Source organism: Panicum hallii, chromosome 1, assembly GCF_002211085.1.
Source record: "Panicum hallii strain FIL2 chromosome 1, PHallii_v3.1, whole genome shotgun sequence".
Classification (NCBI taxonomy): Eukaryota; Viridiplantae; Streptophyta; class Magnoliopsida; order Poales; family Poaceae; genus Panicum; species Panicum hallii.
This window is the reverse complement of record NC_038042.1, coordinates 59,175,685-59,197,846: the sequence shown is the minus strand read 5'-3', so window position 1 is coordinate 59,197,846 and position 22,162 is coordinate 59,175,685. Positions and strand designations below refer to the sequence as shown.

Genomic DNA, 22,162 nt, shown 5'->3' with positions numbered 1-22,162 from the left:
TTCCCACTTACGAACTGCTTTGTGTCTGCAGTGTAATTCCTGGCTTTTCTTTTTTTCTGTTACTAGGCATGTGCCCGTACGTTGCTACGGGTATAACGAATTTTCTACATCATATGAAACAATTGCTATGGGCGGCGAAAGAATTTAGATCAAATAAACAAAGCCCACGGAAATAGTTAATTGAAGTATGTAGTTTTTAAATTAAACAAAGCCATGCGCACTCGAAGTTCACCGACCTTCGACAATTTTGGAGGTTAACCAAGCAAACATACAATTTGGGAGGTTGTAAAGTTCCATGTTCAAATCACGAGCATTGAATCCAGAGAAACAAATAGCATGACTTAGAGAGGGAGAATAAAGACATACACATAGTACAAAGAACCTATAAAATGACGAAGCTCCTCCACCGAACAAGCGTTCCCATAACTGAAGGATTTTTGCATCCACAGAACAATAGAAGAGGAGATAATCCTTAGAGCGCCTAGAAAATTGACTCTTGGTCTCATCTTCATGCAGGAATAGCTTGGACTTTCTGCATTTCGACACATCCAATAATATACACATAAAACAGACGTGTCTTGATCCTGTTCAGGGTTAGGCGGCTAGCAGTCTTCAGAAATTCGACATCATCTTAGCACAATAATCACACTATACTGAGAGGCGGGTAGTGGTGTTTCTGATATGATCATGTTGATAGAAGAAAACTTACGTAAGTAGACATTAATTGGTTTGTAAAAACACTTGTATTGCCAATAGACAGATCATGTGCTTGTTTAATCTACTGTCAGATTATAAAATGACCAAAAATACTTTCAAGCAACTGTCATTTGTATCTAAAAATAGAATTTTGTACCACATAAAGAAACTTCACACTAAGGAATTTGTTCGTGGTCAAGTTTACACTGCCTATTAGCTCTGAGAGCAAGCCGAGCAATATGACAGAAATGCTTCATAACAAATGACTAATTGAGCAGAAAATATGACGGATGGCTAAGCAGTAATGGTTTGCGGCACGAACTGACGGATGTGCCTCAGGGCAAGCTCGGCAAGCCACCTGGAGAGCTAATAGCTAGACAGAATCGACAAGCTCAATGCACGAAACATTCAGGTGGAAACTGAAATTCCAGTCATCAGGGATGGCATGGAAAAGCTGGATGACACCCTTAAAACTTCGCATACTGAGCTTCAAAAAAAGGTTTCTGAACTCGAATAGTTAGATCAGAAACTTTCATCTGCCAAGAAAAACTTAGTATTGCTGTTGCAAAAGGTAAAGGTTTTATAGTGCAGCGTGACAGCCTCAAGCAAGTGTCTGTTGAGGTCAAGAAGCTCACATAAGAACTGCAGTTAAAGGAAACATTGCTGAAAGAGTTGGAAGCCAAGCTCAAATCCTGTACAGAAGCAGATTGAATGAAGCTTTGGAATCAGAGCTCTCGTACATAAGGAATTCAGCTACAGGCTACAGCTCTAAGGTACCCATTTCTTCTCAAAGACTCTGTTCTTCAGAGAATCGAAGAAAGTCAGAAGACCTGGATTTGCCAGAGCAATTTCATTCTCGAGATATAGTTGAAAAAATAGAACTGCTGTCAAAGATGGCTGATGGCACTTCTTTTACTCTACCTGATGGTGACAAGAGATCCTCTGTTGATGGGCATTCTGAGTCTCGTTTGGCCATGGATGCCATAAACGATAAGCAGAACTCAAATTCAAATCCAGCATAAGATGAATTAAAGAGCAAATATGAGGAGCTGCTTAGGAGATTCTATGAGCATAGCAGAGGCACCTAAGTGTATATTGTTAAATCCAAAATTGTGTTTAAAGCCCAAACATAGCAGAGGCACCTAATTGTATATCTACTTTTCCCTACACATCATATATGTCCGTCACATGCTCCATGTTTCTAGATTAAAAAAAATCACAAGCCCTTAATTTTGTCTGCTCAAGGAAAACTCTAAAAAGAATCCTATTTATCTGTTATTAGCTTGCTAAAAAAGACCTATGGCCAACTGTAGATTGATAGTGCCATTTTTTTTACCTTTTTATCACTGAACCCAGACCAATGTCGAAACTCCTTAGTTGCACAGGGTACTTGCTGCTAAAAGAAATAGGAATATCCAACAATGTTCTACTTTGAGTACTGTGGTACTTAGCATGACAACTTCTAACTGTCCAACAATGTGTTGTGAAATTAGCAAAGATAGAAAGATGCACAAGGACCGGTTAGAAGTTCCATGGCGTAGTTTTTGATGTGATTTCCCTCCACTTCTGTACATACCCAGAAGAATGAAAATTCTCAACTCTTTCGTCATTCAGAATTCAGACAAGTATGTAGCAAATGAATGTTTCGAGCTAACTGTTGGGCATGACTGAATGTCTAAAGTCTAAAGATATTGCCACATGGAACAAATGAGAATGAGGGAGGCAACATGCAGGGGCACTTTATGAACAGTTGAAAGCAGTGAAATTGTGTACTTAAGAAGATAACATGCAATTTCATTCTAATATTTCTTCATGGTTATACTCGGACAAAAGCTATATGATGCAAATATATATGAAATTGATTGGCAAATCAATTACGGTTTTTCTATATATGAAATTGATTGACGAATCAATTACGGTTTTCTATATATGAAATTGATTGACGAATTAATTATGGTTTTTCTTTGCAAAACTCGATTACAGTAAGCAGCTAACACATAGGGATCAAAACCCACAACTACGACTATATTTTCACACAGATGAAAATTCAAGATGTGAGAAATTTGATATGCCCAAGGTCATTTGCTGCATCATCTATAATGAGAGGCTCTCACCATCCCATTTTCATGAAGCTTGCGATTCTCTTTAATACCTTAGTCTACCTGTTTGCAAAACTATAGACAGTAGGTGCATATGATAAACATGAACTGTTAAGCTATTTAAGTTTTGAATTGAATGCAAGTTTAAATCCTGAGCAATATATGTGCCTAGACTGGTTGAATAGAACGTATTTAGTTATGAATAGCTTACCTTATCACTGATGCACCCAGAGCTTTATCCTGATAAAGAAAACATATGCTGATGGCAACTGAATTGAAGAAAGAACAGCCAATAAAAAGTAAAAGGGAAAAATGATGTTCGTTTACTGTCTCTCATTATCAATACTTCCTAAAATTATAAGTGCTACAGAAAGCGCCATACCAGCCATCTAGGATTTAGACCAAACGTCACAGGTTAATTAGCACTTCTAACAATGCCGATTGTAACATGGCAGGAGAAAAATACAGGACGATAGTTGTGTACAGATCAAAGTCAGTCGATTTTAGAAAGAAATACGCTTGAGGGAAAATAGGCCAATCTCATAAGCTCCAAATATAAATCAAATCCTATGGCTACTTAAGGAGTGCTAGTGACAATTGAAGGTGCACCCAAAATTATTTCATGCTTCAATGGCAGATATGCAGAGCAAACAAATCAATCAAAGGTTTCAGCATAAGGGACCATACATATGCCAGGAGGCCATGACAGCTCTCATGTCCAGATGTGACCTCCTTGGATGAAACCATTGAGTGTGTCCCTCCAGCAGCTACCGAAAAGCTAAACAAGACCCGCAGTTAAAACAACACGTAACCATAGGGGAAATCTCTACAACTACCTAAGAAAAACAAGGCTTGCAGTCCCGTACCAGGGATACTCAAATAATCCTGCACAAATTATGCAAAAGCACAACAACAGAGAGTAGACTAATGTTGACCAGGCAGGTGCAAGCAAGGAGGAAAGGTCATGCATATTGGAGAGGGATCGCTGTACAGAATGCAGACTGGAGGAAGTGGGTAGCGACCTGCATTTGGATCTTACGGCGGAGTGACACGAGGAGGCGTCAATTCCTGTAGATCGGACCGCCGCCTCACCGTTGCTCGCGGGGGCCGCTCCCTCTGCCTCCCTATCCATGGAGGTCGACAAAAATTAGCTCGCCCATTGACTATCACCACGGGAGCAGTTGCCGCGAGGCGAGGAAGACGGGATTCGCGGAGGCAGGATGGAGGACGCAGCGGTGTGGGAGAAGGAAGGAGGGGGCGACCGACATGGAGAATGAGCGGCGGCGGTGGTGGCGATGACCATGGAACGGAGAAGGGTGGCGTCCGGCGGCGGCGCGTCCTTCCTGGCCTCCCACCGCAACCGCCGGCGGGGCAATCGCCGGAAAGGACTGAGGGGGGAATGGATAGGGCAGATCGAGGCAATCCGACGGTGCCCTGTATTTTTTCGGCGGGACGATGGTTGCTGAGGCTACGACGTACAAGCGAAACTTTTTTCGCCATTTGGTTCTTTTTAGATGTTAGAGAAGAGATGGAGAAAGTTGGGTGGAGGGTACCTTCGCGATGAAAAGGCACCTCAACACCCGTGGAACAATTCTGAAGGTACATAGATGAAATGTACGCCTTCAGTTTGATGCCTATTCAATGACAATCCGCTCCATCACAATTAGAGTATTTATACAAGCTGTTTATCTACCCTCCAATGTAATTACACCTTTTTACCCCGAATAACCATATTTTAAGCGGTGGTTGTTGTGGCCGCGACGTAAGAGCGAATTTTTTTCGCCATTTGGTTCTTTTTGGATGTAGAGAAGAGATCCAGACTGTTGGTGGAGGGTACCTTCGGGATGAAGAGGCACCTCAATAGCCCGTGGAACAACCTTGAAGGTACGATAGAAGATAGAGACGTATTCGGTCGACACCAAATAATTCTCTATTCAACGGAAATCCGTCCCATCAGTTATAGTTATAAGGGCAGTTCACCTACCCTCCGACATAATTATACCTTTTTGCCCCCAATAACCATATTCCAAGAATATTCTAAGGGCAAACAGTAATTTCCTATCTAAGCCCCCTTTACAGCTCATCACGGCCTTCGGGCCCAGCTCGACTCACTCATTCCCTACGCTACGGGCCTTCGACCCCCAGACTTCTTGGCACCTCGCCGGCTTGGTCGCAATGTTAGCTTCGCTCAATGATCCTTCGGGAGGTCTTCGTCTCTGTGACTCTTCGGCTCTGACCAAAGACCCTTGATTTGTTCACGAAGCCCTGGAGGGTCACCGTCGCCCTTCGTCATCTAACCCTTCGGCGCGATCCGAAGGTGAGCCCCCCAACAGTAGCCCCTCGAGGGCGAGGACCTTCTTCGGAAGTCCCAAGGCCTCGACTATTCTGTCGCGTGCAGCGCGGCTCAAAGCGCCGCCCCTCGGATCTTCGGCGTCGAAATGGGAGAATGCGAGTTCCTGAAAAAACGACGAAGACCGAAGAGAACAAAAGAGAGATGGCGGGAATCTATCATTCAGGTGATGGTAAAAAGATTGCCCAGCCCCTCAGTGACCGCGGAGACCCGTTGGTAACAGTCGACTGTGATAGGGGGCATAAGTGTCCTTTTCTCTTCTCTGCGCTGACACGCTATATAATTGTTATGTTGTTCGCCTCCATCCTTACGCTCACTGCTTCCATCGCTTGTCCCAACTCGTCCAAGCTCTCACTTTCATCTCCTGAGCCCTGCTGCTTCCATCTCTTGTCTAAGCTCTCACTTCGCCTGTAGACACATCCCCCTTGGTCCTCATGGCGCCGAAGATTGACCGCGCGAGGCCCCCAACCAGATCCCTTGGTATCAGCGGCATGACCGAAGCTGTGATCGCGGAAATGATTCGCCGAGGACAGATTGTTGCTGGTCAAGCCCGCCCCCCAAGGAAGGCGAAACTTTGGCTCATCCGGAAAAAGATGAGGTTGTAGTGTTTCGGGACTTGTAGCAAAACGGTACCTTTGGTCCCGGAGGCCCTAGGCCTCCTCGACCCCCCTCGGCCTTCTCTTCCGCCTCAGCCGCCCCAGTTTGATGGGCTTTGAAAGTCATGTTGCTGTTGGCCTCCAAAGACTATGTTCACAGGCTTCTGGCCTTGCTGCTTTGGTGGGTCCGCATGCTAGAGCTTCGTCTGCGGCCACTGGTTTGTTCTTACCTTCTTCTCTTGGTTCATGGCTTCGATCCTCCTCCTTCTTCCCCGGTTCGACTTGCAATATTCTTGCATGATGTCAAAGAGTTCTCCGACAGTGTTTGGTTTGCACCTGTCTAGGTAGTCTTGGCAGGACCCTACTCGCAACCCACTTGTTGCAGCTTCGATGATGGTCAGGTCCGCCACATTCAAAGCTTTGGCATGTAGTTTGATGATGCGCTGCATGTACTCTTGTAGCGTCTCCCTCTCCCCTTGCTTACAATTGTGGAAGTCACGGGATGTCAATTCCTCCATTTTCAGCCCTCGGAAACTGGTCACCAACTTGGATCGCAACTGGCTCCATGAGTATATGTGACCCTTCGGGATGCTAGCGAACCAGTGTTGTGTGGAGCCCTTTACGGCCATGACGAAGGCTTTGGCCTTGATTGCCAAACCCCCTCCGTTGGATTCTACTGCAGCTTCATACTTGAGTAAGAACTCCCTCGGGTCTGTTTCCCCATCATATTGCGGGAGGATCAACACGTTGAAACAAGGTGGCCACGGTGTCTGTTCAATTCGACTGTCAACGGCGGCCATGGTTCCTCCCGCCTCCTTGACCTCCGGTGGTGTTCCCTTAGGTCCCTTTGGTCCCTATGATACTTCTTCAGAACCTTCGTAGGGATCATCTTCGATGCGAATGGTTCTCTCCTTGGCCTTGCAACTTTGGAGTGCACACGCTGTCAGATCCGAGCACACGGGACTATGCACGTGGCGTACTTCTCCTAGGATACGGGATGGAATATGGCCCACACTCTACATCTGTTGTAACTACTCATAGTGCAACAGGACTACTCATACAGTAGTGAAACTAGTCGGATACGGTAAGAAATTACCCGAGAAGTACTCAGGTAGGACTCCTGGAATTGTACCTGACTAAACCTGTTCTCTCAGACTATATAAGGGCGGATAGGGACCCCCTCAGGGACAATCACCATTAAAGGCAATACAAACCACACAAGATGTTGGGTATTACACTCTCGACGGCTCGAACATGTCTAAAATCTTGTGTTCGTTGCACGTTTGAGTTTCTGATCTCGGTGACACCCTACCTATAAACTCACCATCTCGAGGGTATCCATCGGTGGGCGTGGCAGTAAACACTGACACGCAGCTCCTGAAGATGCCTTCGGGGTGGGAGTGGGCTGTCTGTTTGTGCTGTGTCATCATCCTCCGAATGGCATAGTGTCGGTGTTTTACCAGCTGCCCACCGAGGGATATACCCAAGGTGGTAAGTTTTAGGTGAGGAGACGCCGAGATCAGGAACTCGAAGGTGCTAGGAACACAAAGCTTTAGACAGGTTCGGGCCGCTAGGTGTGTAATACCCTAAGTCCTGTATAGTGGTTTGTATTGCCTTAGGTGTAGAATGACCTAGAGATCATATTTTTAGAGGGGTCCCTGTCCTCCCAGGCCAGGGTTACAAAGATACTAACCAACTCCAGCTGAGGAATCGTACCAGAACATATCTCAGGTAGATTCTTTCTGTATCGGTTAGCTCTATCTCCTACTTAAATGGGATAAATAAGAGATAAACGAGATAAATAAGAGATAAGACGGCTTAATCTCTTAAACCTCTTTAAACTACGTTATGTACACAGCCCCGTGGCCCCGGGTCTGACAAGCCCCCGAGCTCTTCGTAGCTGAGTACTGCAAGCTTATCGAGTACTTTCGAAGTAGTCTTCGACTTCTTTCAAAGCTTTGTCTTGAAGTCTTTTCTTCGAGTACTTATTTGGCTGCATCGAAGCTATGAGGTGCTCATGCCCCGAATTTTGTTTCTGATATGGTGTGCGATTGAAAAATCACACTCTATATGGAGTAGCCCCCGAGCCTTAGGTTGAATCGAAGAATCAGGCTGAGGGTCGCATTAGTCTAAAATCCTCCTTACCTTTCAAATAAATTTGAAAAATAAGTAGTCGATGCCACGTACCCCGCAGCCCCCGAGACTTGAATCCAAATCCTTCAAAATTGGAGATAAGGATCCAAAAACCGTGGCATGCAGGCTAGAAATGTTGACATGGTAAATTATCAATGTGATGGTACAAATGATGGAAGTTAGATCACGGATTCGGAAAACCCCTTTTTCTGGGACAGCTGACCTTGAAAAAATGATTAATCGAATATTTAATCCAAACAGTCCACCAAATGACCCCTCATCTTCGGAATATTCCCAAAAACGGCTCTTCAACTTTGGAACAATAAAATTTTCCCCAACCGCTGGTTATTTAACCCCGCGGCAACAGTGAAAAAACTGTGCTTCCATTCTGCAATCTGCCAAGAACCGCAAAAATTCCCCAAACAGAGCCACGCGCCGCCGCCATCCTCCCGAAGAAATCCCAACCCTCCAGATCTCCCCGCACCTCTCCCCGCAGCCCCCGAGCAACTCGTGGCGAGCGAATCCGGAGATGACGTCCATGAAATCAGAAACAGAAGGGAAGAAGAAGGAGGCGCAGCCACCGACTGGGGAGTGGACACGCAGTAAGTGTTCCCTCAACGATCTTAACAAACTTGTATTTGAGGGGTTGCTGCAAGACAAGAATCTTATCAATTGGCGCCCTTCTTACCGTGAACCTTTACCTATGGAAAATATCGACGAAATCGTCACATTTTACCATTTTGCCGAACGGGGATTGGCCCTCCCCTCTTGTTTTTTCTTCCGCGGCCTTCTTTATTATTACGGCCTTGAGCTTCATCACCTCAACCCAAATTCTATTTGCCACATTTCTATTTTTATCCATTTCTGTGAAGCCTTCCTCGGAATCGAGCCCCAGTAGGGTCTTTTCCACTTCCTCTTCCGCGTCAAGCCACAACCCACCTCAAAAAAACTTTATGTTGTAGGGGGCGCCGGCATCCAACTGCGTCAGCAGGCCGGGGAAAAGTACCTCTCATACAAATTCCCCTCGTAACATTCCCGGGTGGAAAAACCATTGGTTCTATACTGAAAATCATGCCCCCCAACTCCCAGAAAAAACAAATAACCCACTTGTAGTGAGGCCGGACTGGAATCTTGAACTTTCCAGGGGGGATCGGGATCAAGTCAAGGAATTATTAGAATTCATAGAAGCTAACAAGCTAATGGGGGTGGCCGGCGCTTCCGTTATGTTCTCTTTCTTCAAACGCCGAGTCCAACCGATCCAACAGCACCACCGACTTGGATTCGAGTACATAGGCTCTGAAGATCCATCTCGCATGTGCGCAGAGGAGCTGTCAGACGACGCCGCACTCCTCCGAGTCAGGCGGGTACTGCTGGACGTGGACACCGTCCTCTACGTCCTAGAATTGTTTTCCGCGCGAAATGCTCCAATGCCGGTAAGTATTCGACTACTTTTTGTTGGAGACAAACTTTGTTCTGCCGCTGCTAACTAAAAATCTTCCGCAGGGGCACACAGAACTGTACCGCAGCTACCCGCCGCAACCTGACATCCCCCGGCCAGACCACCTCCTCCCCAGCGCCGCTGTCGAAGCAAAGAGGGCTCGCATAGCCCAAGCTCTGCCCAACAGCGGGTCCACGGAGGACGAAGGCCACCTGGTGGAGGAGGAAGCTGAAAGGGAGGCAGGAAGGGATAACTCCTCCAGGCCAGCCGTGGAGTTAACCGAAGCCCTACCTCAGGTGCTGCAGGGGCGTCAAGTAGTGCGCAAGCGAAAGGCGCAAGAAGTCGAATCTTCCAGGTACTTGTTTGCTGCTTTGATGAGTTGCCCAATGTCAGTATTATTATACGCTGACAGTATCCACTTGTAGTCTTCCCGCTTCTTCACCCAGGACCGAGCCCGAAGAGATGGGAACAGGTCCATCCGCCATCGCGGCCGTTACCATTGCCATGGCGGGGACCACACCATCAGCTGAGCAAACCCCGCCGCCGGCAACGGAAACTCCACGGCGGGCCTTGCGGGTGAAAAAGGACGTCAAAAAGAAGTCTAAACTGTAAGTTTGCATCTGATCACATAAATATCCTGCTCTTTTCAACTTGTATAACAATGACTTCGACATCATTAGGGCCGCAAGCGCGGTGCAGCTCCAGCTGGAACTGGCCACGACTACCTCAGCCCCCGAGTCGTCAACCCGAGCTGAGTCGTCCGGTGCGGGGCCAGCCACAGCCGCTCCAGCCCCCGAGCCATCGGCGCCTGGTGAGTCAGCGCCCATGGAGCCAGCCCCCAAGGCGGACGCGATGCTGCCCGACTTGTCGCCTCCTGGACTCCAACAAGGCGAAGCCGAAACCGGTGGCGGGGCACAAGTCGAGGCCCCTGACGCCGCGCCTATGGATGGCGCAGGTAAGCATCTGACCACCCGTGGCTAGCTACCGGGATCCAGGCGCAATGCACTGAAAACACTTGTGCTTGCAGGTGCCCAGCAGCCAGCACCTGAAGAAGCCGCCGGGACGTCAAGGAGTCCTGGTGAGATACTGAAGGCCGGGCCCGGGTACAAAAATGTCATCAACACCGACTTGGTGGATGATGTCGGGTTTTATCCGGCTGCCCACCGAGGGGTATACCCAAGGTGGTAGGTTTTCGGTTGGGATGCGCCGAGATCAGGAACTCAAAGGTGCAGACAACACAAGATTTAGACAGGTTCAAGCCGCAATATGCGTAATGCCCTACGTCCTGTATGATGGTTTGTATTGTCTTGATGTTGATCTGGTGATCTTGGTTTTGAGGGGGTCTCTGCCCCCCCTTATATATCCGGGGGGACAGGGTTACATGAATTCTAGTCTGATACTAACTTAGAAATCTACTCAAGTACAACTCGAGTAGTTTCCTTCTGCATCGACTAGTTCTACTCCGCATGCGGGTAGAATACAACATAAATAAGGTACAGAACATGTCCTATCCCTTAGCCCAATACGGACTCCTTGACGTACGCAGCCCCGTGGCCCCGGGTCTGACAAGCCCCCAAGCTCTTCGTAGCTGAGTACTGCAGGCTCTTCGAGTACTTCTGAAGCAATCTTCGACTTCTTTCGAAGCTCCGTCCTGAAATTTTTCTTCGAGTACTCTTCTGACTGCATCGAAGCTATGAGGTGCTCATGCCCCGAATTCTTTCTTTTATATGGGGTGCGATAAATAATCGCACTCCATATGGAGTAGCCCCCGAGCCTTAGGTTGAATCAAAGAATCAAGCTGAGGGTCAAACTAGCCTTGAATCTTTCCTTCTTATCCTTCGAGTACTTTCGAAAAATAGGTAGTCGATGCCATGTGTCTCACAGCCCCCGAGCTTTCAATCCAATTTTTTTTTTGGAAAAAAAGATCCCAAAGATCGTGGCAAAAATGTTCCTTTTGAAACAATAAAGTCCAAGAGGAAGCAATTAGCAAAAATTAGACTCGAAACCCAAAAAACCTCTTTTTTCGGGACAACTAACCCAGAAAAAATGGTGAATCAAGTAACGGCCCAAAAAATCTGCCAAAAAACTGCCTGTATCCAATTAATCCCATTGCGCGACGCTTCATCTTTCACACAGTAAACCACTGCCTGAACGCTGGTTATTTAACCCCACGGTCAGTTAGGGTTTTTCCTGTGCCTTCAGATCTGACGCCGCCACCAAAGAAAAACAAAACCCCAATTAGAGTTTGACCTGCCTGAACCCTTCCGCCGCCCAGCATAGTCGAAAATCTTCGAGCTCGCCACCATAGCCCCCGAGCGCTGAGCGAACAACTCGTGGCTGAAAAGAGTTGAAATGGCGCCGAAAAAGACCGACCAGAAGGACTTGAAAGAAGCGCAAGCAGCAACCGGTGAATGGTCAATTAGTAAGTGTTCTCGCCATAATCTAGCAAATTTAGTGTTGGGAGGTCTGCTTCAGAAGAGGGATCTCATCAATTGGCGCCTTCCCTTTCGCGATTCATTTCCCATGGAAAGCATCGATGAGATCGTTTCTTTCTACTCTTTTTCTGAACGGGGATTTGCCCTCCCCACTTGTTCGTTCTTCCGTGGCCTTCTCTTCTTCTATGGGATTGAGCTGCAACATCTCAACCCCAACTCGATCTGCCATATCTCCATTTTCATCCATTTCTGCGAAGCCTTCCTCGGAATTGAGCCCCATTGGGCTCTTTTCCGCTATCTTTTCCGCGTGAAGCCCCAGCCCACCTCAAAAAATCCTTCTGCAATAGGGGGCACTGGTATCCAGCTTAGGCAACACGCTAGTGACAAATATATATCGTACAAATTTCCTTCAAATGTCCCCGGGTGGAAACAACACTGGTTCTACATTGCGAACCATGCTCCCCAACTCCCTGTGCGGTCCGGCAGGCCCCCTGTTCAGCGAGGCGAATGGACATTGGAGCCCAATGAAGCCGAGATGGACCAAGTAAAAGAGCTGCTCGAGTTGATTGCCGCGCACAAAGAGATGGGGGTAACCGGGGCATCAGTGATGTTATTATTTTTCAAACGCCGAGTTCAACCCATTTAGCAGTGTCATACCTTAGGATTCGAGTACATGGGTACTGAAGACCCATCCCGTATGTGCGCAGAAGAGCTTGGGGACGATGCTGCACTTGTTCGCGTCAAGCGAATTCTGCTAGATGTGGATGCCGTCCCGTATGTTCCAGCGGGATTTACAGCCCAGAATCGACCACCAGCAGTAAGTGTTCGACTTCTTGACTTCTTCCCTCAATCTGAAGAGTTAATACTAACTGATTGTCTTAACACAGGATTCAACAGTGCTGTATCGGAGTTACCCACCACAACCCGATCTGCCCCGGCCTTACCATATGCTGCCCAGCGCCGCAGCCAAAGCACAGAAGGAAAAAATTGCTGGCAGCGAATCAGCCGCGGGCAGCCAGGCAACTGGGGAGGGGGTGCAAGCAAACAACTCCTCCGGATCATCCGTGGAGTTATCTGACGACGCACCTCTAGTTCCCCGGCGGCACCGGGAGATGCGGAAACGCAAAGCCAGCACCGCTGACCTCGCCGGGTAAGTATCTGTCAAGCTATAAAGTGTCGAGTTGTTTCGTTAAAATATTGATAACAACTCTGCTTTGCAGTCCATCGTCTTCTTTGCCCAGCCCCCAGCGCCAGAGGGTAGCCGAAACGCCCCTCACCGGGAATGACGCACTAGAGGCCAGACCCACAGAAGCCGATGGGGTGAAACCGGCACCGTCCCGTGCCGAGGACGTAACGATTGCCGTGGCGGGCCCTGCATCGGGGCCACTCGCGCCCTCGACTGAAGCGGCCCTGTCACCATCAGTGGGTGCCGCGGCCATCGCCACGCCAGCGCTTCCAGCCTCATCGACTTGCACGCCTGCACCACCGGCCACGAGTACAATGGTGAAGAAACCCTTAAAGCTGGTGTGGAAAAAACCAACGATGATCCGATCCCGAGTGTAAAAGTGTTGTGATGTTGTCTTAAGCAGGTCGACCGCTGCGGTAGCGCCAGAACTCGAGTTGGCTCCACCAGCCCCCGAGCTTTCGCCTGGGCAACCCAACGCGCTGGAGCCAGCAGGGAGGGCAGATGTAATTGTGCTTGACTCGCCACTGCCCGAGCTCCAGCACGCGGAACCCGAAGCCCCTGGCAATGAGCAAGTCGAGGCCGCCACTGCCGTACCCGTCGACGTTGCAGGTAAATGATCCCACTGCCTTCTGCCGCAATCATTGCTATATTAACACTTGTCCTTTGCAGAGACCCCGTAGCCGTCAGCCTTGGAGGGTGCGGGTGCTTCTTGCGAGGCAACCGGGTTGCCAACCCCTGGAGGGGAGAACACTGATATACTCCAAGAGATGCACCTCCCAGGGGACGATCTGAGCCGCCTGCGCCAAATGATCAAGGCGATCGACTCGTTTGCTCTGGTAAATCTTGTCTAAACCGCTGGTAACTGTATGCTGAAGTCGCTTGTCTCTGACGCCCAGGAACATGTAGGACATGAACCAAAAAACCTCAATGAAGCTGGAAGAGTCCACCAGGCGTATCGACGAGCTGATGCAAGAGCGAGCCGGCTTCGAGCAGACTATCATCAAGCTCCAAGGCCGACTCAAAGAGCAGCGGAAAACCCATCAAGGTACGTTGAATTCGACTCTCGAAATCATACCCGTAGTCGATAACTTCATGGTCTGAAACCTGCTTATCATGCAGAACTTAAACAACTCTTAAGTTATAAAGAGGGATTGCTTACTGATTTGAAGAACATGCTGTATCGCCGCGCAGATGAAGTCTAAGGTCTGCGGAAGGTGATGGACGACACGGAGAAGCAATTCGCCGACTGTCTCCAGCAGATCAAGACTTTGGGCGAGGAGAAAGAGCAGCGCCAGAAGGAACTTAATGACTTGAAGACGGCGGCTCAAGAACTCGTAGAGATGGTGGATCCACAGGAAGACGGCGCTGAAGATGGGCCACCACTACTTGATCGACTTCGCGGGGCGCCATAAAAGATCCTCAACTTTGTCACCGAAGCGGCCACATCTTACGTGGGTCATGCCCTGGGCCTCGTGAAGTCCTTCTGGCCAAAGGCTCGGCTAGAAGTACTCGTGGAGGGTGCAGCTGCTGAGTGCACTGATGAAAACTTCCGCGAGTATTTGCTAGAGGTCCGACCGGTGGCTGAAAAAATTGTGGGAGACATGGTCCAAGGTTGAACCGTTAGTGTACATGACTTTGTAATATAAGGAACTACCTTTGTTCTCTTGTAGCCTTGTATAAAGTTTAGGGGCTCCATCCGCTCTGTAGTAGGGACATGCGACTTCTGAGTGCAACGACTCAGAGAATAGTCGATTTAGCCCTTCGCGAGAGCTCATCGGGTGAGCTAGATAAGATCCCGCCAAAAGGGATCCACTCGTGCCCGGAACGCGCGGTCTGTGGCGCGACGACTAGGATGCTCATGGCAAACAGTCGAAAACTACCCTGAGGTGTAACCACCGCAGGAGTAGCCAATCATGCGGACGTGTTTAAACAAGTTAGATAGAGCCCGAGCCAGACGGGCCTAACCAGTTTGAAAGAAAATGATTAGCATCGCGACGACCCATGTGCCACTAGCAAGTAGTCGATTTTGTATAAAATTTGAGCATGGCCAAAGCCGCCGCAGTTATATTCAAGAATTTACATTTCGGGTTGTGTGGCACAAAGCCGCCATATCGACCCGGAAAAGTAAAACTTGCCCTTGACACATACAGAAAATGGAGACGAATCTGCTTAGGGGTAGAACCGTCGCAGGTGCTGGATATTCCATGAATTGGGTACATCCTGACTGTCGGGGTGTTGAAGTCGATAAGATACTGGACTTGTAACTCTCTTGACGATGAACGGTCCCTCCCATCTTGAGTTAAGCTTGTGCAAACCCGACTCGTCCTGAACGCGACGAAGGACGACGTCGCCAATGCTAAACGACCTTTCCTTAATGTTGCGATCATGATATCGCCAGATTCCCTGTAGGTAACGGGCTGACTGAACGAGAGCAGAGCAGCGAGCCTCTTCGACAGAATCCAACTCCAGCTGTCGTGCTTCGTCCGCCCGCCTTCTTTATACATCTCGACCCTTGGGGATTTCCACATAATATCTGCTGGGAGGATCGCCTCGGAACCGTAGACAAGAAAGAACGGGGTCTGCCCTGTGGCTTTTGAAGGTTGAGTCCTGAGCCCCCAGACGACGTGTGGCAACTCGTGAATCCACTTCCCGCCCTTTTTGCTGTTGGCATCGTAAAGTCTCTTCTTGAGGCCGTCAATGATCAAGCCATTCGCCCGCTCGACTTGCCCATTTGCCCTTGGGTGAGCTACCAAAACATATTTGACCTCGATGGATGAGTTTTCACAGAATTCCCAGAATTGGTTGGCCGTGAAATTTGAACCCAAGTCAGTGATAATAGTGTTGGGGAAGCCGAAACGATGTAAGATGTCGGAGATGAAGTCGACCACCCTGTCTGGAGTAAGTTTGGCGATCGGCTTGAACTCGATCCACTTGGTGAACTTATCGATAGCCACCAGAACATGAGTAAAACCTCCTGGCGCCGTTGCGAAGGGCCCAATCATGTCGAGGCTCCAGCAAGCGAACGGCCAGGAAGGCGGTATAGTGATGAGGGTGTGGGCCGGGACATGAGTTTGCTTACCGAAGAACTGGCAATTCTGACATCGTCGCGCCAGATCTTCAGCGTCGGACACGGCGGTAGGCCACCAGAAACCGGCTCTGTATGCTTTGCCGACCAGTGACTTTGACGCGGCATGGTTACCGCACACGCCCTCGTGTATCTCCCTCAATATGTCCAGACCGTCTTCTGTTGTGACGCACTTCATGAGTACTCCAGATCGTGCGCCGCGCCGATAAAGTTTGTCTTCGACTAGGACAAACCCCTTGCTCCGTCGCATGAGGCGGGCGGCAGCAGCGCTTTTGGGGTCCATCCCTGCTGGTAATACGAGATCTCGGATGAAGTCGATGAAAGGTCCTCTCCAGTCCTCACCGACCAGCAGAACCTCCCATTCTGGCTGTACAGAGCCAGTGGTGGTGGAAACCTGTGGTGAAGGGCTGATGGACGGGTGCTTCAGCTCCTGAACGAATACCCCTGCTGGGACTTGTGCTCGGGTTGATCCCAGCTTAGATAAGGCATCGGCAGCGACATTGTGTTCCCGCAGCACATGATGAACTTCTAGGCCAGAAAATTTGTTTTCTAGCTTGCGTACTTCTTGTACATAGACTTCCATGGTCTCCTTGTTGCAGTCCCACTCCTTGTTGACTTGCTGAACGACCAAAAGTGAATCGCCGTAGACAAGTAGTCGCTTGATCCCTAGTGATATCGCCAAACGAAGCCCGTAAAGCAAGGCTTCATACTCGGCTTCATTGTTGGATACCTCCCAGAGAATTTGGAGGACGTACTTGAGTTGTTCGCCTCTTGGGGAAATGAATAAAACTCCAGCGCCGCCGCCATCGAGCTTGAGAGAACCATCGAAGTACATGGTCCAATGATCTGGCTTGTCACTGGATTGGGAACTTGATTTTCCCTCCACTCTGCCATGAAGTCGACTAGAGCTTGGGACTTGATTGCAGTGCGTGGCTTGAAGTCGATCGACAAAGCCCCCAGTTCCACTGCCCATTTTGAAATACGACCCGTGGCGTCTTGGTTGTGTAGGATATCCGCCAACGGGTAGTCTGTGATCACGGTGATCTGGTACTCTTCAAAGTAGTGGCGTAATTTCCTTGAGGTGATCAGTATGCCATAGAGAAGCTTTTGAACCGCCGGGTACCGCACCTTAGACTCCGAGAGTACTTCACTGACAAAGTACACAGGCCGCTGCACGCCAAAAGCATGGCCTTCCTCGGAGCGTTCGACAACAATAGTACTGCTAATAACGTGGGTAGTTGCCGCAATGTAAAGCAAAAGGGTCTCACCCGGCAATGGTGCTGTGAGGATCGGGGGCGACTGTAAGTGCTGCTTGAGATCCTGCAGAGCCCGCTCGGCTTCCTCTGTCCAGTAAAACTTGTCTTGGCGCTTTAAGAGTTTGAAAAAAGGTAGTCCTCTCTCCCCGAGCCGGGAGATGAACCTGTTGAGAGCTGCCATGCACCCTGTAAGTTTCTGCACATCTTTGATCGTGGCAGGTGCCTCCATATAAGTGATGGCGGTAATCTTTTCAGGGTTGGCCTCGATGCCCGGCTACTGACTATGAACCCGAGCAATTTGCCTGATGGAACACCGAAAACGCACTTGGTTGGATTAAGCTTCCATCGGTACTTCCTTAGGCTGGCAAAAGTTTCCTCCAGATCCGTGATCAGGCCCTCGGGACTCCGGGTTTTCACGACCACGTCGTCCACGTAGGCCTCCATGTTCCGGTGTAACTGATCAGCGAAGCACATCTGAATTGCCCGCTGATAGGTGGTACCAGCGTTCTTCAACCCGTAGGACATTGTCTTGTAGGCATAAGTCCCAAACGGGGTGATGAACGCGGTCTTGATCTGGTCTTCTTCCTTGAGAGCAATCTGGTAGTAGCCTGAATAACAATCAAGGAAACATAATAGTACACAACTTGTGGTCGAGTCGACTACCTAATCGATGCGAGGGAGCCCAAAGTGATCCTTTGGGCAATGCTTGTTGAGATCAGTATAATCGACACACATTCTCCATTCTTTATTCTTTTTTAATACAAGGACGGGGTTAGCTACCCACTCTGGGTGGATCACTTCTTTAATGAATCCAGCCGCGCGGAGTTTGGCTAGTTCCCGTTTGATAGCCTCCCGTTTATCAGGGGCAAAACGGCGAAGTCGTTGCTTCTTTGGTACAGCTTGTGGGTACACGTTGAGACTATGCTCGATCAGCTCCTTAGGCACCCCTGGCATATCCGATGGCTTCCATGCGAATATGTCTCGGTTAGCCCGCAGGAAGCTGACGAGCTCGAGTTCCTATTTGTCACCCAAGCCCGCGCCGATGATGGCTGTCTTGAATGAGTCGCCTTCTTGGAGCTGGATCGTCTTGAGAGCCATCTCGCCCGTCGACTTGACGCCCGATTGGCTCGCCTTCTTCGTCGGGATGTCTAGCTCAGCTTGAGAGAGTCGCTGTGCGGCCGCGAGTGCTTCAGCGGAAGCATCTGGCACGCGGGAAGTCGATGCATACTGGATGGCCTCTTGATTGCAGTCATAAGACTTCTTCAAGTCGCCTCGGAGCGTGAGCACACCACTGTATCCTGGCATCTTCAGAAGCAAGTAGACATAATGCGGCACCGCCATGAACTTGGCGAGCGCCAGCCTCCCCAGTATAGCGTGGTAGGAAGATTCGAAGTTGGCCACCTCGAACTTGATGAACTCGGTTCGGTAGTTCTCCCTCGTCCCGAAAGTGACTGGGAGAACGACTGTTCCAAACGGATGCGCGGCATTGCCAGGGACAATACAGTAAAAAGGAGCTTTGCTCGGAGTGAGCTTGTTGGTAAGGTCCAGACCCATCTTCTTCAGCGTACTGGCGAAGATAAGATTGAGTCCGCTCCCACCATCGATAAGAACCCGAGTAAGCTTGACCTCTGCGACCACGGGATCCAGCACCAGTGGGAACTTCCCAGGCTCGGAAAAGCTGGTCCATTGATCATCACGGGAAAATGATATGGGGACCTCCGACCATCGGAGTGGTCGTGGTACCGCCGGTTCAACTGATAGAATCTCCCGTAGCAGCAATTTCTGTTCCCGCTTGGAGCAAAAATCTTCATCACCGCCAAAGATGACGTTGACGGTCTTGGAGGCATCCTGGAATTTGGGCGTCTCAGATTTGTCATCCTGTTCCTCGTCTTCGGGCTCTTTGCCCCTCGACTTGTTCTTCTTGCCGTTTCCAGGAGAGCCAAAGGTGCGCTTGAGCTGAAAGCAGTCGATCGCTGCGTGTTTGGAGTTGACACACCACGGGCACTTCTTCTGCAGGAGTTTTTCAAACTGCTCCTGCGTGGTCGACTTCTTGCCCCGTGGAGGACGGTCCACAGCTGCGACAAGATCGTCTGGCTTGCGTTTTCGGGAAGAACCCGAAAAGTCCCGCTGGCCTTTGTCAGCCCGGTTGTTGTTGTTGCGCTTCTGGTTGAGGTCGGTGCGTCTTGAAAACCTCTCGCGCATCTTTTCTTCTTGTTCAGACCAGTCGTGCATCATGTCGCGTAGACCTGCAACCGTCTTCGGCCTGTTACGCCCAAAATCATGATATATACCTGGGTCTGTGAGGCCGTTGTAGAAGCAGTCGATAATGTCCTCTTCCGAGATGTTGGCGATGGTGGCCCGCACATCAAATAAACGGCGGGTGTAGGATCGGAGGAGTTCATTGCGCTCTTGCTTGCACTGGGCGAGGTCGTGCCGGGTTCCTGCTCGGGATATCGCTCCCTGGAAGTTGTCGATGAAGACCTTCTTGAGGCCTTCCCAGGAGTCGATGGAGTCGCTGGGGAGGCTTTCCAGCCAAGTCAACGGTGCAGGCTCCAAAGCATCGGAAAGTAGACGACTTTGGTAGTGTTGGAGCCGCCAGCCACCTCAATGGCAGTAGAGTAACAGCGGAGCCATTGTTGGGGGGCCTGCTTGCCGTTGTACTTGGTAATGCCAATTGGCTTAAAACCCTCCGGGTACTTGTAGTTGTTGAATCTCGCAGTGAACGCAGGGAAACGATCGCTGCAGTCAGCATCGTCTCGCTCGGCTCCGTCGCCTCGAGTCGAGGACTGACCGGGCATCGCGCCCCTCATTGATCTTCTGGCGAAGATCAGGTTGTTGACGTGGAGGGTTGGGCTGCCTCGGGTTGTTTGCCGGAGGTGGCTGCCGCTCCACCGGTGAGCTGGCTTCCACCCACGCCATCATTGTTGTTGCTGCGTTGGGGTCGCGGGCGATTACCTGTTGTTCGACTTGGGGCCTGGCTTCGACTGTCTCTGACGCGCTCGTCCCTGACAAGCGATGCCGGAGCCTGCTGGTCCAACTGGACCCACGCCCGTTGGGCGTAGATGAGTGCTTGTCGGACGTTGGGGTCGTTGCTTCGCTCGAGTAATGCTGTTATCCGAGCAATGTTGGCCACAGGAGTCCTGAAGCCACGCTCATCTGCCGCGGCGAATTTGGCGTCGAGTTCGCGCTGTGCAGAACGTATGCGCTCGTTGGCTCGCCTTCTGCGAACCGCACGAGCTCTGTTCCTTGCCCGTCGCGCGTCGCGCTCGGCGTCGTTCTCGTTCTCGGCTTCAGCGGTGTCTTCATCTTCTGATATGCCATCAAGTGCGCCAATGGGGATGAGGGCATCATCGTCCCTTCTTCCGCCATCAGGACTTGGCAAGTTGCGAGTTCTTCAGAGGGGCCTTCGACTAGCTCAGTCGAGCCCTCGGTTATGGTAGCCAACGCCCTGCCCTCCTGAAAGGCAAAGGCTCAAGGTGGGCTACCAAGCGGTCTTCATGTCCGAGTAGATCGGACAGATTCATCCCCTCCAATGAACAATTCGTCCTTCGGAGGTGGTGGTGATCATCAGCCCACAAGTGGCTAGGTGATCCTCAGCTTCCCGACATGCGGTGGCCTCGGAACCTCCAGCCTGGAGCAAAGAGTCCAGGTCCTTTCCAACGTGGGAAAAAGGAACAGTAGATAGACTCTGCCTCGGTTTCCCTGGCAGAGTCAAAAACGGCAACTCGTCGAGACTATTGACAAAGTCGTCGAGCCTTGAGGCAAGTGTTTTTAGCTTGAAGGTGTCGTCGACGATGTGCCGACGGAAACCGCCTGCGCCATTGGCAACGCAAACCCACGAGCCAAAAACAAAGGTTGTGCTCTCAGGGAGCACGGGACTGGGGAACTTGAAAAGAGCCATCGAGTTCTCCAGCGGATCTCTGATGCGCTCCCCTACCTGGCGCGCCAGCTGTCGGGTTTTATCCGGCTGCCCACCGAGGGGTATACCCAAGGTGGTAGGTTTTCGGTTGGGATGCGCCGAGATCAGGAACTCGAAGGTGCAACAACACAAGATTTAGACAGGTTCAGGCCAATATGCGTAATGCCCTACGTCCTGTATGATGGTTTGTATTGCTTTGTGTTGATCTGGTGATCTTGGTTTTGAGGGGGTCCCTGCCCCCCCTTATATATCCGGGGGGACAGGGTTACATGAATCCTAGTCTGATACTAACTTAGAAATCGTACTCAAGTACAACTCGAGTAGTTTCCTTCTGCATCGACTAGTTCTACTCCGCATGCGGGTAGAATACAACATAAATAAGGTACAGAACATGTCCTATCCCTTAGCCCAATACGGACTCCTTGACGTACGCAGCCCCGTGGCCCCGGTCTGACAGATGACCCCATGCTGACGGCGAAAACATAAAGACCTTCAAGAGAACCTTCAAAGAACTGTACGATTTTTCCTAGATAAGACCTGAGTATTGTTCTGCTTGTTCGTATTGACAAGTTTTTGACTCAATCTCCATCGTTACGCAGCATGTGATCACTCACTCCCAGAAGAAATCAGAGAAGCTGAGCGCGGTTGTGAGTGGTCACCAAGAGCTGGCTGCTCTGGACAAGCGCATCTGCGACGAGCAGACGAAGAACTGCTATCTAAAGAGGGAGCTTGATATGCTGAAACAGGAGAGAACTCGAGAGACTTGGCTGCTCAAGAACGACCTGCAAAACCTCGAGAAGGCAAACTACGAGCTCCAAAAACAGCTCAAGGAAAAACAGGCGGCGCACCAAGAGCAGCTCAAGGAGCAAAAGAAAGCGCACCAAGGTAAGCCCTCGCTCCCTCGGGTACGTTTCCTTAATGGGTTCCCCTGGTTGCTGAAATATCTTCACCGCAGAGCTTAGAAAATCA

General features: G+C 49.9%; 1 protein-coding gene and 1 long non-coding RNA gene across 3 annotated transcripts in view; one reads left to right on the top strand and one right to left on the bottom strand.

Moving 5' to 3' along the window:
* Nucleotides 1–216: 216 nt before the first annotated feature.
* Nucleotides 217–4,420, bottom strand: LOC112892038. 2 transcript variants are annotated; one of them, XR_003228652.1, is made up of 2 exons: nucleotides 4,349–4,420; nucleotides 217–3,919 (listed from the first exon to the last, which is right to left on the bottom strand). It is a non-coding gene; the product is annotated as an uncharacterized LOC112892038 (long non-coding RNA). The 2 variants fall into 2 exon arrangements; XR_003228651.1 differs by lacking the exon at nucleotides 4,349–4,420 and adding an exon at nucleotides 4,062–4,342.
* A 5,087-nt stretch (nucleotides 4,421–9,507) lies between these two features.
* Nucleotides 9,508–22,162, top strand: part of LOC112899178 (MAP7 domain-containing protein 1-like) — a 40,885-nt gene continuing 28,230 nt past the window's right edge. The window contains exons 1-5 of the mRNA XM_025967542.1: nucleotides 9,508–9,667; nucleotides 9,738–9,920; nucleotides 9,993–10,267; nucleotides 10,340–10,443; nucleotides 21,793–22,098. Of these exons, the coding sequence (XP_025823327.1) occupies nucleotides 9,775–9,920; nucleotides 9,993–10,267; nucleotides 10,340–10,443; nucleotides 21,793–22,098 (831 nt within the window). The 5' untranslated portion in view covers nucleotides 9,508–9,667; nucleotides 9,738–9,774. The remainder of the gene's footprint in view (nucleotides 9,668–9,737; nucleotides 9,921–9,992; nucleotides 10,268–10,339; nucleotides 10,444–21,792; nucleotides 22,099–22,162) is intronic.